At 35.6% G+C, this 15,000-nt stretch overlaps 2 protein-coding genes across 10 annotated transcripts in view; one reads left to right on the top strand and one right to left on the bottom strand.

The window, feature by feature from the left end:
- Nucleotides 1-295: 295 nt before the first annotated feature.
- On the bottom strand, nt 296-6,283 carry LOC122264328 (uncharacterized). The gene is made up of 6 exons (XM_043033178.2): nt 6,148-6,283; nt 3,438-3,583; nt 2,925-3,023; nt 2,533-2,719; nt 2,249-2,397; nt 296-1,292 (listed from the first exon to the last, which is right to left on the bottom strand). Exons 2-6 carry the CDS (start codon nt 3,567-3,569, stop codon nt 1,107-1,109), a joined length of 753 nt encoding a protein of 250 aa, XP_042889112.1. The 5' UTR covers nt 3,570-3,583; nt 6,148-6,283; the 3' UTR covers nt 296-1,106.
- Nucleotides 6,284-6,592: 309 nt separating this feature from the next.
- Opa1 (Opa1 mitochondrial dynamin like GTPase) overlaps nt 6,593-15,000 on the top strand; it is a 25,214-nt gene continuing 16,806 nt past the window's right edge. For 3 of the 9 annotated variants that reach the window (XM_043033160.2, XM_043033157.2, XM_086543398.1), the window contains exons 1-7: nt 6,593-6,758; nt 8,120-8,198; nt 9,350-9,553; nt 9,940-10,084; nt 10,326-10,454; nt 11,632-11,685; nt 12,634-12,714. In XM_043033160.2, coding sequence (XP_042889094.1) covers nt 6,730-6,758; nt 8,120-8,198; nt 9,350-9,553; nt 9,940-10,084; nt 10,326-10,454; nt 11,632-11,685; nt 12,634-12,714 — 721 coding nt within the window. In that variant the 5' untranslated portion in view covers nt 6,593-6,729. Of the gene's footprint in view, nt 6,759-8,119; nt 8,199-9,349; nt 9,554-9,939; nt 10,085-10,325; nt 10,470-11,631; nt 11,686-12,633; nt 12,715-15,000 lie in introns of all 9 variants that reach the window. The other 6 variants (XM_043033161.2, XM_043033158.2, XM_086543400.1 and 3 more) reach the window with 2 other exon arrangements.

Raw genomic sequence — 15,000 nt, 5'->3', positions numbered from 1 at the left:
TTGTCTGTATTGAACTAAATCATCTCTGCCTCAAAGAAGGGGAAAAAGGCACAATGCCTTTCGTCTCTGTACTTTGTGGTAGATGGAACTTGAACTGAATATTTGGTCCGAGTCATCTAAAGCTTCAGAGGAAAGAAAGTTTTCCTATGCTTTCCTTATATAGTTTTGAATATCCTATTCATTAGTTTGTGTGCCCATTCATATAGTCAGATTACAGAAATCTAAGCAGTGAACACACAAATATATATATATTTTGCTGTCTTGTCTGGCAAAGGATATTATTAAAGGTTACAACTTTAAACAAAGAAAAGTTTATTCAAACTTCCAAATATTTACATTTCTCTCACCACAACATGAGTATTAGAAGAAAGAACACCCTATGTTAGAATGAAATGCTAAGATGCAGATGATAGACTAAAGAGGGTATATTAATTGAGGACTAGTTTCTTTTCTTGGCACAACCATACATACTTGTTAAGAAAGGAAATTTGCAACTAAAAAGAAATTCACCTACATAGAGAATATGAAATAAAATTAAAAGCATATATGAAAACAAAACCAAGCACCAGGTAATTAAAGGACTCACATTATATAACAATAACCAAGAAAAAAAAAAAATTTCATATGTAGCTAAATAAAAATCAATCCTTTTCCATAAGAAATCTGGCAATCTTACATACACTGATGTATATATACGACTTGTCCAAACTTCGGCATTACTAAACGGTTATAAACAACATGCCCATTTAAAAGAAAACATGTAAGTACATTTCTCATTTTAATAGCTGAAATACTAATTTTGCATGAAATATATCAAAAAATAAATACCTCCGAATCCGATATAGAGCTTAACATACTGTCTTCATTACCAGATGAGTTGACAGATAAAGTAATCTTATGATACATACAATTATTGCATGAATTCCTTATGCATTTAATGAAGCAGAACCAGCACTAAATCACAATGTGACAGAAAAAGGAAGGCACAGAATGCTGCATCATTACCTTAAAACACAATATTAAAGATAGAAATAATAATAATAATAATAAGTCACAGGGAATACAAGAGAAAAAAGAGGGGCATAATAGCAAGAGCTGGAGAGCCCCTAGATACTTTCTACAAACTGTGTGCTTGAGGACACAGTATTCTCCTGATCCGTCAACTGTGTGAGGATCAGCTGGTGGTTCTTGTTGTACTCTTCCTCAACGTTCCTGCACTGTTTGGCTTGGATGAGTCCACGAGGGGTCTTGCTAGCAGTGGTGTTCTGGACGGAGGCAAGTGGCCGCCTTGGCTGAGACCAGATGTAAATGCATTTGTTTATTTCTTCACATAATTACAAAAGACTTTTTTCTCTTATGTCTAAACTTACACAGTAGTAAAGTATAAGCTATGACTTTATAAGACATTTGTAAAGCATGGACTTCTACTTAGGTTTAGGAGTTCTTTGATAAATCACTATTTACATGCACAAAGAAAAGTGATATTCAAACAATATTTTGAACACCTAAACTGTTAGTTTGAAGTGTATGACAAAAGTATAAATAAATTACAATCCTCTTTTGGCTCTCAATAGCTTCTACTGAGAAGGCAAACAGTTATATACATTTATACATATACATACATACAAATATATATATATATATATATATATATATATATATATATATATATATATATATATATATATATATTATATATATATATATATATATATATATATATATATATATATATATATATATATATATATATATATTATAATCAGACATTTTACAAATGTACTCTTAAGTAGTAAGTTGCATACTAATTCATTTACTTGATAAAGCAGAAAAATGTTGCAGTGTATATTACTGTAATATCAATTCCATCTCAATAAATTTCAAATAACCATAAGTAAACTTATATTTTTCCTTTTATAAAAAAACAAACAAACATACTAATATCTCAAAGTGAAGTAATTTCTATATATAAAGCCTATACCCTTGTTTATATCACCTGAAATAACATTTTTAGAGTAAAATATGCATAATGAAGTTAAGTCTACATCTGACAATATGTAACAACAACAATAATATATCTGTAAAACAACAAATCTCATTTCTCACATTTAGCATGGATGAAAATAAATAACAGTCTACCTTAAGAAAAATAAAAATGAAGCTAAAGCCCTACAAACACCATAAACTTGGTAGAATTCAGGTGGGAAGAGGAAACCCTCTAATTTCCCTCACTCATGCACTTTCATACCTTATCTGAAGATCCCTCATCAATAAAGAGTTTTTTAACAAGGGTGTTCTCTTGATCTTTCTTGCAGTTTTCATCTCCTTCTTCTACCTCTTGGTCTTTGTTCTCATCTTCCTCCTTGTTTTCTTTCTCAGGTTGTGTGTCCTCAAAGACTGTATTGTTGAAATAAGGAACAAGTTATTAACAACAATGAGAAGAAAATAAAGTCACACATACTGTTTATACCACACAAATATAAATCCTATGGCACAATGGCTGAGCACAAAGATGTAATAGATGCAACAAACCATGAACTTTGTCTTCCAAAGGTGTTCTTGGCACTTTAGTTGTAGGTGATCTTGGGTCCTGATCTTCACAGTCTTCCATGTTATCAGGTTTATTTTCAGAGTCAAGTTGGGCAAGCTTGGATGGTTTTAGGGCAATATTTCGACGACGAGTCTCATTAGTTTCTATAACAATGGGTGTGCGGCTGACCTGAAATCAAAATTTTGCTTACATCTTTTTTCTTTACTCATTAAACTACTCTCTCAACTTCCTTTCTGAACTGATAGGTAATAAATAAAAAATAATGAGAGAGGGAGAAAAAAAAAGTAGTGAAATAATGACAGCAAATATCTATTTCTGGATTTGGTTGGCATATTCCATTTTAAGGAAAAATGATGAAACACACACAACTAACCTCAACATTTGGAGATCGAGGATCAAGTTTCAAAACTCTGACTACTTTTCCATCTCTGGGTGTTGAATCAGAACTACTGGCACCAGGGGTGTCTGAGACCTAGGACAAAAGCATTTAAGTCACTTAATATAAAATATACACTGGCCACCAGAAGCATCTGTGTCTGTCAGTGCTCTAGAAAAGTTGTACATAATTACTGGAAAGTTAGCCCTTCAGATCTCCCTGTGATTCAAATAAGGAACTTGACCATATTCCTTCTTAAAAGAATATACCTCTTTACAAGAGTAATGAAGGTGTAAAAGCCACAATAATTGCTTAATGTTGCACCACAACCTCAAGTTGTAGGCCTTTTATTACAAGCCACAGTAACTTTCAAGTGAATTTAAAAGAACACAGGTGTGATAAAAAAAATAACCTATTCTAGAAGTTGTTGTGGTTGTCTTCCCAACATTTACTGAAACATAAATTAGAAAGCTCTCTCATAGTATACTTAAGCAAATATTGGGTTCTTACAGCAATCGGTGTTCTTGTGATGTCATCTGATGGTGAGCGAGGGTCAAAGGGTAAAACTTGTGACTTGGGTGTTTCTTGTGACTTTGTAGGCTTCAAAAGCTCTTCTAGATTTTTGCTTGCAAAGTTACCCATTGTTGCTCCTCAGTCTGGAATAAAAAAATATGGTTTTCACATTTTCATTAAGTATTAGAAAATGTAACATATCCAAATCATGATATGTTATATGATTTCAGTAAAGTACTCCAAACCTCACATGCCTGAACTGGACACTGAAACTTTTACTGCATGATTCTTAAACCATTAGCTCTTATCTAGGAGCCAGTATGGAAAGCATGGCAGCTGAGATTTATTTTTCAGTTGCTCATTGCACACCTATATGATTTAAATACAACCATCATTTGAAAAGGATGTGTTCAATAAATCAGGGTATGGCATTTTATGTAGCTGCATGATAAGTGTTCTTGATGTTCTTGGTCTTCTTTGGAAGACTTAGTTCTAACTTAAGAATTTTGAAAAGAAAGTGTATACTTGAAGTGTACATTCATTAACCATTACACATTGCACACTGAATATAATCTATGACCACTCCCCCTATACCCCACAATGTGAGCCTGGATAGTAGAGGAGGGCATGAAGTCACTGAGGTAAGTAGCTAAAGTGCTTTGAAAAAGAATTTTATAAACAAAACTGCTTTGTGGCATTTACAAATGAAGTGCCATTGTGAATATTTGCCCATTATCCCATTATGATATATGTTTGCTGATTTGGAAGAGCATATAAGAGCATATTTGCTGGTAGCAATCTTTTTCTAATATGATAAGATGAAAATTCTCTCATAGAAAACTGTGTGCTTACCTAAGGGATTTAAAAATCAATTGTTTAAATCATAATTCCAGGATAAATATAAAAATCTTCACAACACCTTCTTTAACCCATTAGCAGCAGATGGCATGATTTGCTGCAAAGGCAGAGGCGGTCATAGACGCGGATGGCACCGTGTCAGACAATGTAACCATCCATCCTACTGCACAAATATTTATTTAATACTGTGACCAATGGGTTAATTAGCTGACACTTATAAAGTAACCTCCACTTGCTAGAATATTCTGCTGCAACTGATAAGAAAAATATGGTAAATTTTCCGAGTAATGCCACATTATGAAATACCATAAAAGTGATATTGATGGATTCCTCTCAACCTCTACTATTCATATATAGTGGAAATAATGCGCGATTCCACCCCTGGACTCTTTTTTAAGGCACTTCGTGCTACCTCGTCTTATTTCGGGGCATATTTCGTTTGCAAAATCTTAACCCAATTACCTACCTAACTTTGCCTAGTTTTGAATTACGCCCTAGCCAATGGGGGGGCTTTGCCCACCTGGACCCCCCCTTTTTAGGGCACTTCATGCAACATACCTTGTGCAAAATACCTTGAAAACCACCATCCTCGCCCTGAAATTCAAACATGACTGTGTTTACATATTTATGGCTAGAGACAAGCTGTGTACTAGAAACCCCCAATGAATTACCTGCATGAGCTGTTATGTTCTCTCAATAGATGGTGCAATATTCCCAATTGTGTACAGTATAATTATAGAGTGCCCTCTAATGAGTGGTCAAGTCATTATCGGTCCTAGTTTCCTATCCTGAGGAATATATGAGACAAAGATTCAGTTGCTGTCATCATGGCGCAGTGTGAAGGTTATTCGTAGTCGCGGCATTTTCATCTACAGAACTAATTACACATCATAAGTATCACGAAGTGCCCTGAATAGGGGAGGTCCACAGGGGGGTGTAGCTCCCTCTTGGCAAAGGCTGACTTCAAAACTAGGCAAAGTGAGGTAGGTAATTGGTTAAGCTTTTGCATACAAAATATGTACCAAAGTAGCACGAGGTAGCATGAAGTGCCTTAACCCTCTCTGGACGGGTGGTACACCACGGGTACCGCGCATTAAGGCCCGTTAACTGGGTGCTGTCATACGGCGTCGTTTATTTAATTGATTTAGGCCTATGCGTTCGAGAGCCCCAGCATTGTAACATGCAAGGCTGGAATGCCCCCGGCATGAATGGGTTAAAAGGGGGTGAAGCCCCCCCTTGGCTAGGGCTAACTTCAAAACTAGGCAAGGTTAGGTAAGTAATTGGGTTAAGATTTTGCAAACGAAATACGGCCGGAATTCATATTATACCCCACAATTTCCCTGATCTACTTCATGCCCTCCCCTACTATCGGGACCCAGATTGTGGGGTCCAGGGGTGGAATTGCACATTATTTCCAGTATATATGAATAGTAGAGGTGGAGAGGAATCCATCGATACCACTTTTGTGGTATTTCGTAACGCGGCGTTGTTCGGAAAATTTACCAAAAATATGGAGACTAGACTAATATCAGTTAACTAATTGTCCTCAACCATAGCTCATGTAATGGTATAATTTTGTTCTCTCATGTTCTATCAATAATTTATTACTTTGTGCAGACAGACTGCAAACCTACTCGTCAAATATCTATCTATTCAACAAAGATCAAACCGTGCTACTAACGGATAGGTAAGGAATTCACCTCAGCAATCTTCTCTGCACTATGCACATCACACGAACACGTTCTTCAACAATCATACCTTGAAAATCTTCACAATCACAGCCACTTTCTTTCCTCCTCATTATCTCACTTACTAAAGTAACTTTCGCTACCAAATAAGAAGCTGTTACCTTATTAAGAAGAACTGAATTTCACAATTTCTCGAATAAGGCTCCGCTCGGTGTTGCTACGTTCAGTTTGAAAAATGTAAACACAGGATGTTCCAATGACGTCACAAAGGCTCAGCCAATCAGAGCAAGATATGGAATTCAACGTTTAGAAGCAAACTGGTTGAAAGAAATTAAATTGCAATTTTATTTGACTATGTGAAGGATTGGCTTTATTTTCGTGAATCATATATATCGTTATATTGTATTGTTTGTTATATGATGTTGGTATGTTTTGTTTTACATTAATTATACTTATAAATTGTTGCTATATAAAGCTCATAAAGAGTATCTTATTTTCAAAATTTATCTCCTTCTTGTTCATATATATCGTTAAAACGACAGAAAATGGGATAAAGTTAAATAATGAAATTCTGAGTAGAAAAGGTACGAGAATGGATCTTAGATAGACTTGCAGCAAAGGGAGATCCTCTGCTTCACAACCCGAGTCTAAATCTGCGGTTCTCCAGCAGCAGAAGATCAGCTGCTGAGCCGATGGGGAAATAGTCAATGTTTCGTCATATTATATTTATTGGCTAAATAACTATGCAAAAACTTGTGAAAGGAAGATTCGGGTGAGTTAGTTAGTAACACTTGCATAGTTAGACTAAATGTGACAGCATTTTTTAATTTTTATTTTGAAGATAAATGATTTGCCGATTAATAGCACCAGAAGTCTCCATAAAAGGAGGGATTGCAACAATTTTGATTGTAATAAGCCTCAGATGAGTAGTTAATATGGGAAAAATGAATAGCACTCTTTACTGGGCCTGTCATGACGTCCTAAGTAAATTTTAGCGAAAAGCCGACTCGAGTTTCAATGCAAATTTCCTTGTTTTGATTTAATAATTAGATCTGGGAAATCCATTAACCAATAAGTAATATGTAAAATGTTATTGAAAGATACTTGAGTTATGTACTAAGGCCAACAGGAAAGTATTAAATGAAACTATAAGTTCAATATATATTTGGTATTTTTTTATTCTGTGCTTCATTGCTGAGGCTCAGATTCTTTGGTCCTCAGAGGACTCCCACAGCAATCAGCGCAGCATTTACATAAACTTGTTGCTTGAGATGGCTATAGAAAGCCTCAGCACTTCAAATTCTTGGCAGAGTAAGACAAGTGTGCAGAAAAGTTGAGAGAGACAGGAAGAACGCGTGGCCAGACACTGAGGCCTAATTTAAATTTGCACAGATAGAAGTCGATCAAAGTTTGGTCTGTGTGTGGACCACTTTCCCTGCACTAGACCTAATGTCACATTCTGGCTAGTTGGTACCCAGACACAGGCTAGCAAACTTCCATGAAGTATATTCTGGCAAGATGGAGTTTTTAGATCTCAGTAATGATTTATTGACTAGTTTCTCAGCATGTATGTGTTCGATGTTTGTAGCAATCATGCACAATGCATAACCATTATGTTAGTCCTCAGATTGGAGGCCATCCACTGCAGAACAGAACAAGTCATATTTTTTAAAGCCAGTGGAGGTGTCATCTAAACATCAGGCAGCATAAAGATTGATAAACCCAGCATTGGAATTGTGCATTTGACAGGAATAGAGGCCTAGCAGGACCTTCTTGAGCAATCCCTGGAAAAGCCAAATTTAGGAATTGCAATCCAGGCCCGTGAGAGATATGAAATTATTTCTGAATTTGATAAAGTAGTAGGTAAGGGTGAGGATAGAATAAGGAAGGACAGACTAGGGTATGTAGAATGGTCAAGGCTGCCATTCCTCAGACCATGATGGCATGAGAGGGACTACCTCACTAAAAGTGTTTGGTCCACTTTTTAGAACTTAAATTTGTTTAGTTTTAAAAAAACTCATTAATATTGACTGATTAAGTATTCAAGTTATGTAGATTCTTGGGTTATACATTTAAAGATATGATATGTGTAATTTATTGCTCTGTGATAAGTGATAAATTATATTTTTTCAGTTACATAATAAGAGTTGTGGGAGTTAGCCAATCAAGATGGGCGCGGCAGGTGCTCACTACGCGTCAAGATGGCGACCAGGTAAGAAGATTGAAGCACAAATATAAAGAGTCTTTCCACAGTGAATGTGTCCATAAACTATTTTGAATGTAAAGATCACTTGTCAGCTCACTCATGGAAGGCAGTTGAATTATTTTTTGGAAAATTAAGTTCTAGTTAAAAAATACAGATAATGAATGAATTCTAAGACATTTATTCTTCTGAGGCATAGGTGTCACAAATGGAAGTATTTTCTTTATAAAATGTGTATACAGTGTTTAAAGCTCCCTGGTAATTTATCTTTACATAAGGAACTAGCTTACTGCCTGAATGCCTCTATAATTAGGCTTATCTGTTTTATTCCTTTATTATCTTGTATTTATAGTAAATGAGTCATTGAAAAAAAAGTCAGAATCCACATATCTGCCTATGCCAATTGACTCTGTAATAAGACTAAGACTGTTATTAAGTTCTCTCCCTGAGTGAGATGATTTGTTTTCCCATCTTTCAATTTTTCAAATAAAGATATTTCATAGTATGGGACCCTGTGAAAAATTAATGCAAAATCAATTGAATACCAGCTGGCAGGCTTCAGTTCTCAATGCAAACTGCCAGTTGGTTGTTTGAATTCCATAGAAGGATTCATTGATATTTTAGAATAACAGGAATCTGCAATTTATTTTATGCATATCTGGATAATTCAATTAATTAGAAAAGTAGATGGTAATATTTAGTTTTATGGACCCATAGCAGACGGGTGTCATGATATACACAGTGGCTGTGATTAGGACTAAATGACAGGAGTCAATGCATACATGACACAACATTGAGAACTGCTCACAGTCATGAAGTGCCATTGGCATCAGGAATCGCCCATCCTAACTGTCAGTTAGCTCATTTGGCACCTCATTCATAGTGGGTTAAGTTTAGTGTTTTGATTAGGTCTTGATGGAGTGTTGGAAAATTGAAAAGCAAACACCCAAAATTGATACATTATAACTGTGCCATGAATATAACCCTGATTATTAGTACATATACAAACTAGGAAAAGAAAGTTTATGAAATAATAGAGATGTTGTAACTATTGTTTTTTTATCATAGCCCTTATCATGACAAAAATTTTCGAATCATCATTATTATATATTGCTGTGTACTTTTTCAGATTCAATTTCAACATACATTTTATTTTCTAGGTCAAAACTGTGGTTGTTCCAATCATACGTCACTACTCCTCTCTGCGACCCCTGAGGGGAGACCTTTTGAAGCTCCCTGGACCTAACTATGGCATTCCTTCCCGAGGGATTGGCATGATCATTGCCAGGGTGCTTCGCGGGGCTCTCAAGATACGCTACCTGCTGCTTGGTGGTACCATTGCAGGTGGCAGTGCCCTGGCTAAGGTGAGAGGTTCTCTTCTTCTTTCATCTTCTCCTTTTTAGAGATTCTGACTTCATAATGTAACTTTGATATGAAAATTGCTATATGCTAGACTATTTGTAGTGCATCTAGTAATTCTTTTGAATAGTTTTTTAGCACAGTTTATTTGCACATGGTAAAATATTGAATTTCATTATTTATTGATGTTAAAAATGTATTGACATAAAGGGAAATAAAAATCAAGGAAAGTATTTATCCTCTAATTACAAAAGTTCTTCAGGCTGAAAAAAATATTTGCATATATCTGTTATGAATCAGACCAATATCATTTCATACTTATAAAGAAGTTTTGAACAATTATGATAACTCCATTAGGTTTCTCTCATTCTGCCATTGATTTACTCCCCAGACTTACGAGGAATGGAAGGAGGCCCTGCCAGACGCAAAATTCCTGGAGGACCTCATGCCATCTCAGGAGGAGCTGGACGCCATCAGGACAGCTCTCATTTCGTACAGGGACAAGATCAAGGATTCTGTCCCAGATTTTACACTTGGTAATTATAGCAATTGTCTTTTTATTTAGTATTGCTATTAGGTTTGTTTATTTTTATTCATATTTAAAAGTTTATTTTATATGAAGATCATGAAAATGGTTATGAACTGAGTTTTATTTGTTATTTTATTATAACCAATATTATTGTTTCTTCCACCTTTATTATAATTTTTATTCCATTACCTATCTCATCCAGATAATCTTACACATTGGTTTCATTGCATGAATACTTGTTTTCCCAGATCCAAAACTAAAGGAGCTTGGGGAGTCAAAGTACGACCAACTAATGCTGTGGTTCAAGGAGCGGCTCGACGATGCAATCAAGGCAGCGGAAGAGGAAAAATCGGAAGGCACAGGATTATTCACGGATGGTAAGGAAGAGGATGGTATGTGTTGTTTACTAATATTCTTGATGATGCAGCACTGATAGATATGTGTTTTTACTTTTTTGCGGTTTTGAATATTTTGCTGCATTTTTCAGACTATTTCTGTTTCTTTTTAATATTCTTTATTCTCAAATTTTCCCTTTTCCTCTCTTTTTTTCCGTCTCACTCTTCTTTTTGTTTTATATAAAGGCTTGAATGTGATATTGCTAATGATGAATGGTATACTGTTACTACAGTCAAGTTTTGAGGATCATAATTGTTAGAAATTGGTATATTCAATGTTTAATTACATATTTGTACTGTTACAATACAGTGAAATTTAAGATTTTGTCACTTGCCATTAATAATAAAAAAGGAAGATTGCTCCCTGATGTTAATATGCATTGTAGAATCCACTGCACTTAATCTGTTGCAATTAAGCTATTAAGTGAGTGAATAGAAAATGTTGATCTTCCATGATACTTTTTTGTGAAGAAAAATATAGTTCTGTACAAATGCTTAAGAGAAAATGATGTGATTATTAATTAACAAATATAAAAGATGTACTGGGATTTGATACAAAATGTTCCTAAAATACTGATGAGAATATATACTGAAATGTTTGTAGGAAACTCATGTTATATCTTTTAATAGTGAATGGATTTAAATTCAGCTAATTTTATTTTAGTAATATTTTGTTTACATGTATGTTAATCATCCTTGCCATTTTTTCTTGTAGATAGATAGGAATGTATATTTATATTTTCACCCCCATTGGCTTTGATAGGTGATTATACTGTTATACAACATGCTGTAGTAGTATTTATTTTTAGTATATCTACTTGTTCTGCCAGCTCAACCTGAAATAACTGGGCTATGTTTGTGAGTGTTTTCTTTGGATACAATTTTACCTATATGGGATTGTATGTGTGTATGTATGAATGTTTATTTGTCTTTTAAATAAATTTGGTTGAAAAAAAGTAAAAATCAGGTGTAAAACCAGTGTGTGTGCATCTAGTCTCCCAAGAAGTGTTTTGAATTCCATTACCTGCAAGCTGAGGTTGCTGGCCCCTGTTGCTTAATGCTTATGTCATTAACCCCCTCATGTACCCTGCTGTCAATCCTAACACGAAACATGTCAATTTCTACCATGATTTACGGTTTGTTCTCATTCTCCCTCCAGGCGAGTTCCTTACCTTGTCCGGGATGGCTAATTCCCTCACGCCATTGTTGAAAGGTGTGTAGAATACAAGATGGAAGAGGCCAGTTGGCTGCCAACTAGATTAGTTTTTTCTTTTGTTTTTATTCTCTCTGTTCAGATCCTGTTTTTATCATTCTTTTTATTATTATTGTTATTATTAAGATTGCTATTTTCTTTTTTTAAGGGCAGTAGCAGTTGTCACCAGGTTGTTAAAAGCATGATGTCTACCTTGTGTCATATTACTAATCTGTAACAGGCTAATTATTTTGTTGAGGAAACAAAAAAATTTGGGGAAGGTATATTTCTGCAACTGTAGTGGGATTGCTTTGACCAAGAAAATGGTTTGGCTAAGGCAATGTACTTGCTCTTACGTTATCTTATGTTTGTTCTTGGCTTCATTTACTTATTTATTTATATATTCTCTATTTCATTTGGTTTTGTTTTTAGCCTTCTTTTCAATACAAACCTCAGCGCTGTCCTTTATTTAAACTATATTCTTGGTGATTGGCCTTCTGCTGCAAATTATACGTGTGAATAAAAGGGGACTCCAACCTTGTGCTTCCAGTCTTGCATTCTGCACACTCATTCTTTTTTGTGACGAGTAAAACAAACCTCCCTTCAAGACACATAGGTCTTTTGACTCAGTGAAATGTTGAATGACAGTAGAGATGCTAATTGCCATGCTTGAGTGTGTTTTAATCCACAATAGTTGTGAAGAACTTTAAGGGATTTTTTTTTCTCCATTTTTGTTTGTTTTCTTATTTATCTGCTAGTGAAAATATGTTCTTTATTCCACTTTATCTGGTGTGAGTTTTTTGTCTTGTTTGTATTGCTCAATAGTTCCAGATCATTTTTTTGCAAATGAGGGAAAAAAGAAGAATATCCTAAGTATGCCAAATGATACTTTTTGAGATATAAGGTATGAAATTAATTACCTATAAGGAAAATATCAGGCTGGTGTCTAACAATTAAATCTTGTTTCAGACTTCTCCTCAGATCTTAAACAGCACGCCATTTCCTTCTCAGCAATGGGATCAGCTGCAGAGAAAGAACGAGAGAAAGCAGGTAATGTAACCATACCTCATGGTTTGCAGTTATTTTCATCATCCTCTTTTTAAGTATGATGGTGGGTTTTTAGATACTCATTACTATGCACTATTGCATAGATATATTCACTCTTACAGTTCTGATGTATATATTTTGGAAAGAATATGCTAATGTTCATCTAGCTGCAATATATTGAGCTATGTTAATTAAGTAGATATAGGGTATTATTTTTTTTTATGACAATCAAAGTCTTAGTAAAGTTTTATTGAATTATTTTTCTTAAATTTCTAAGTATTATTTATAGATAATGTTCACAATTGTCTGCACCTCAGTTGTGCTTTACAGAAAGTGCACATTATATCCATTTCATGGAACTGTATATATATTTTTTCTCTTGCAATTTTTTATTTCCTTTTATAAATCAAGGTTGCCCGTCTCATCTCCTGTTTTCCCCACATCCATTTCATATCAGAGCTCAAACAAATAAAGTAATCTGGGGATTATTCTCCTAGTCATTATATTGATGAAGGTAAATATTCCTGTCCAGAAGAAAAATGTGAATTCATTTGCAAACCAGTAATGCCAGTTAACCCACTCACGCCGGATGACGTGCTGACACGTTTCGTGGTTTTCGCGTCAGACGCCGCCGACGAGATATCTGGCCAAGGCCGGCGCTCGGGGTGAGCGAGCGGGCAGCCCAGGCTCGCGGCCCGTGCGCCCGAGAATCTCGAAGCGTTCGGATGATGCGTTCGAAAACCTCGGTATAGGGACCGTGCAAAGCCGGAATGGCCCCGGCGTGAATGGGTTAACCAAGTGCTATAATCATATGCCCATTAATCATATGCCCATTGGCTCTAAATGGTCGAAACGCCAGGATATTTCAAACGCATAAGCCTAACACTTTGTGATTCTTGCCTGCACTGGCTGTGGCCAAGCGTTATACGCCAGGATAGCCATGACGAAATATCTTGTCCCCGTCGGCTGACCCTGCCACCACTTGACGTGATATCTTGTCACCATTTGCACTGGTTGACTTGCTATCCCATTCAGTGGATTTTGGGTGAGACACCGGTGACAAAGTATTTAGTCAAGGCCAGCGCGCTGGGTGATTGGGCACACAGCGCTCGCTCGTGGCTAGTGTGCCTGAGAATCCCGAGGCGTTAGGCTTATGCGTTTGAATACCCAGGTATTCCGACCACTTAGAGCCGAAATAGCTTTGTGAATGGGTTAACCCATTCACGCTGTGGTTATTGTACTGTACGCCCGCTCACCCGGCGTGCTGGTCTTGACTAAATATCTCATCTCCGGTGTCTGACCCAAAAACCACTGAATGTGATAGCAAGTCAACCGGCGTGAATAGGTTAAGGAAGTTAACCAAGATAAAAAATGTTCTTAGACATATTATGATTTATGGATGTATATGTCAGATATTGATGGACAATTTATTTATGTGTGTGTAAATGGTTTGCAAATATGAGTCTTGTTTTGACCCCTGACCTGTATTTTCTATAATGTGATGAAGGTAACAGGATAATTTTTATGTCTAAATTATTTATAGTATGGTCAGCATCTATATTCAATTCAAGCATTGATATTGGTATTGAGCATTTCGATCCCTTTGTTGTAATATTTGGTCAATGCTTAACCTGCTGCCAATGGGGCTGTTTTAGCGCCAAATGGTCAAAACGCTGGGATGTTTCAAACGCGTAAGCCAAACCCCTTGGGCTATTTGCACAATGTGCCAATCACCTGGGGCTGGGTGATATCTTGTCACCCAGCATTAACAGGTTAATTGACTGTTAGTTTTGGCTGAATAATGTTAGCCAAAAGGATAGAATGTGTATTGACCCCTCACCCCCAAAAGATAATGAATAGATAAGTAATGATAATGATAATGAAAGTGATAATAGAGAAAGTAGTTATGATAATGTTTTTAACAATAAAATATGACAGAATGGGGAGGGAAGAAGAATCCATTTATGTATACTTTCTCCTATTTCTTTTTTCTTTTCTTTTATTGCCAAGTAATACAGAGTGCTTCTGCAATTTGATGTTTTAACCTTTAGAATAAGCTTAGATGTTCCTTTATCTAATTTGCGGTATAATTGATGAATTATTGTTCATCTTCTTAGGTCTTCTTTATGCACAAAGCTTTTTAGTACAGTTGACTAATAAAAAATAAGCAATTCTCTGAATGCACTTGCTTTTTTCATGAATAATGCATAGTGACTTCCTTTGTTAAATTTCAAGTCTCAAATTGTATAACTCAATTATCATAAAAAAGCTCATGACAGTAATTAAAAC

The sequence above is a fragment of the Penaeus japonicus genome, unplaced genomic scaffold (assembly GCF_977035675.1).
Source record: "Penaeus japonicus unplaced genomic scaffold, GWHDUDI00000001_assembly GWHDUDI00000013, whole genome shotgun sequence".
In the NCBI taxonomy this organism is placed as follows: Eukaryota; Metazoa; Arthropoda; class Malacostraca; order Decapoda; family Penaeidae; genus Penaeus; species Penaeus japonicus.
Note: the sequence above shows the minus strand (reverse complement) of the source record. Positions and strands in the feature narration are given on the sequence as shown.

Bases quoted from the DNA above. Each gene is read 5' to 3' on its own strand.
- LOC122264328 (XM_043033178.2), bottom strand. From the start codon at position 3,569: ATGGGTAACTTTGCAAGCAAAAATCTAGAAGAGCTTTTGAAGCCTACA. The intron at 3,024-3,437 runs GTAAGAACCCAA...CTTTTGTCCTAG, and splicing joins TCACAAGAACACCGATTGCT to GTCTCAGACACCCCTGGTGC. The intron at 2,398-2,532 runs GTTTGTTGCATC...TCAACAATACAG, and splicing joins TTTGGAAGACAAAGTTCATG to TCTTTGAGGACACACAACCT.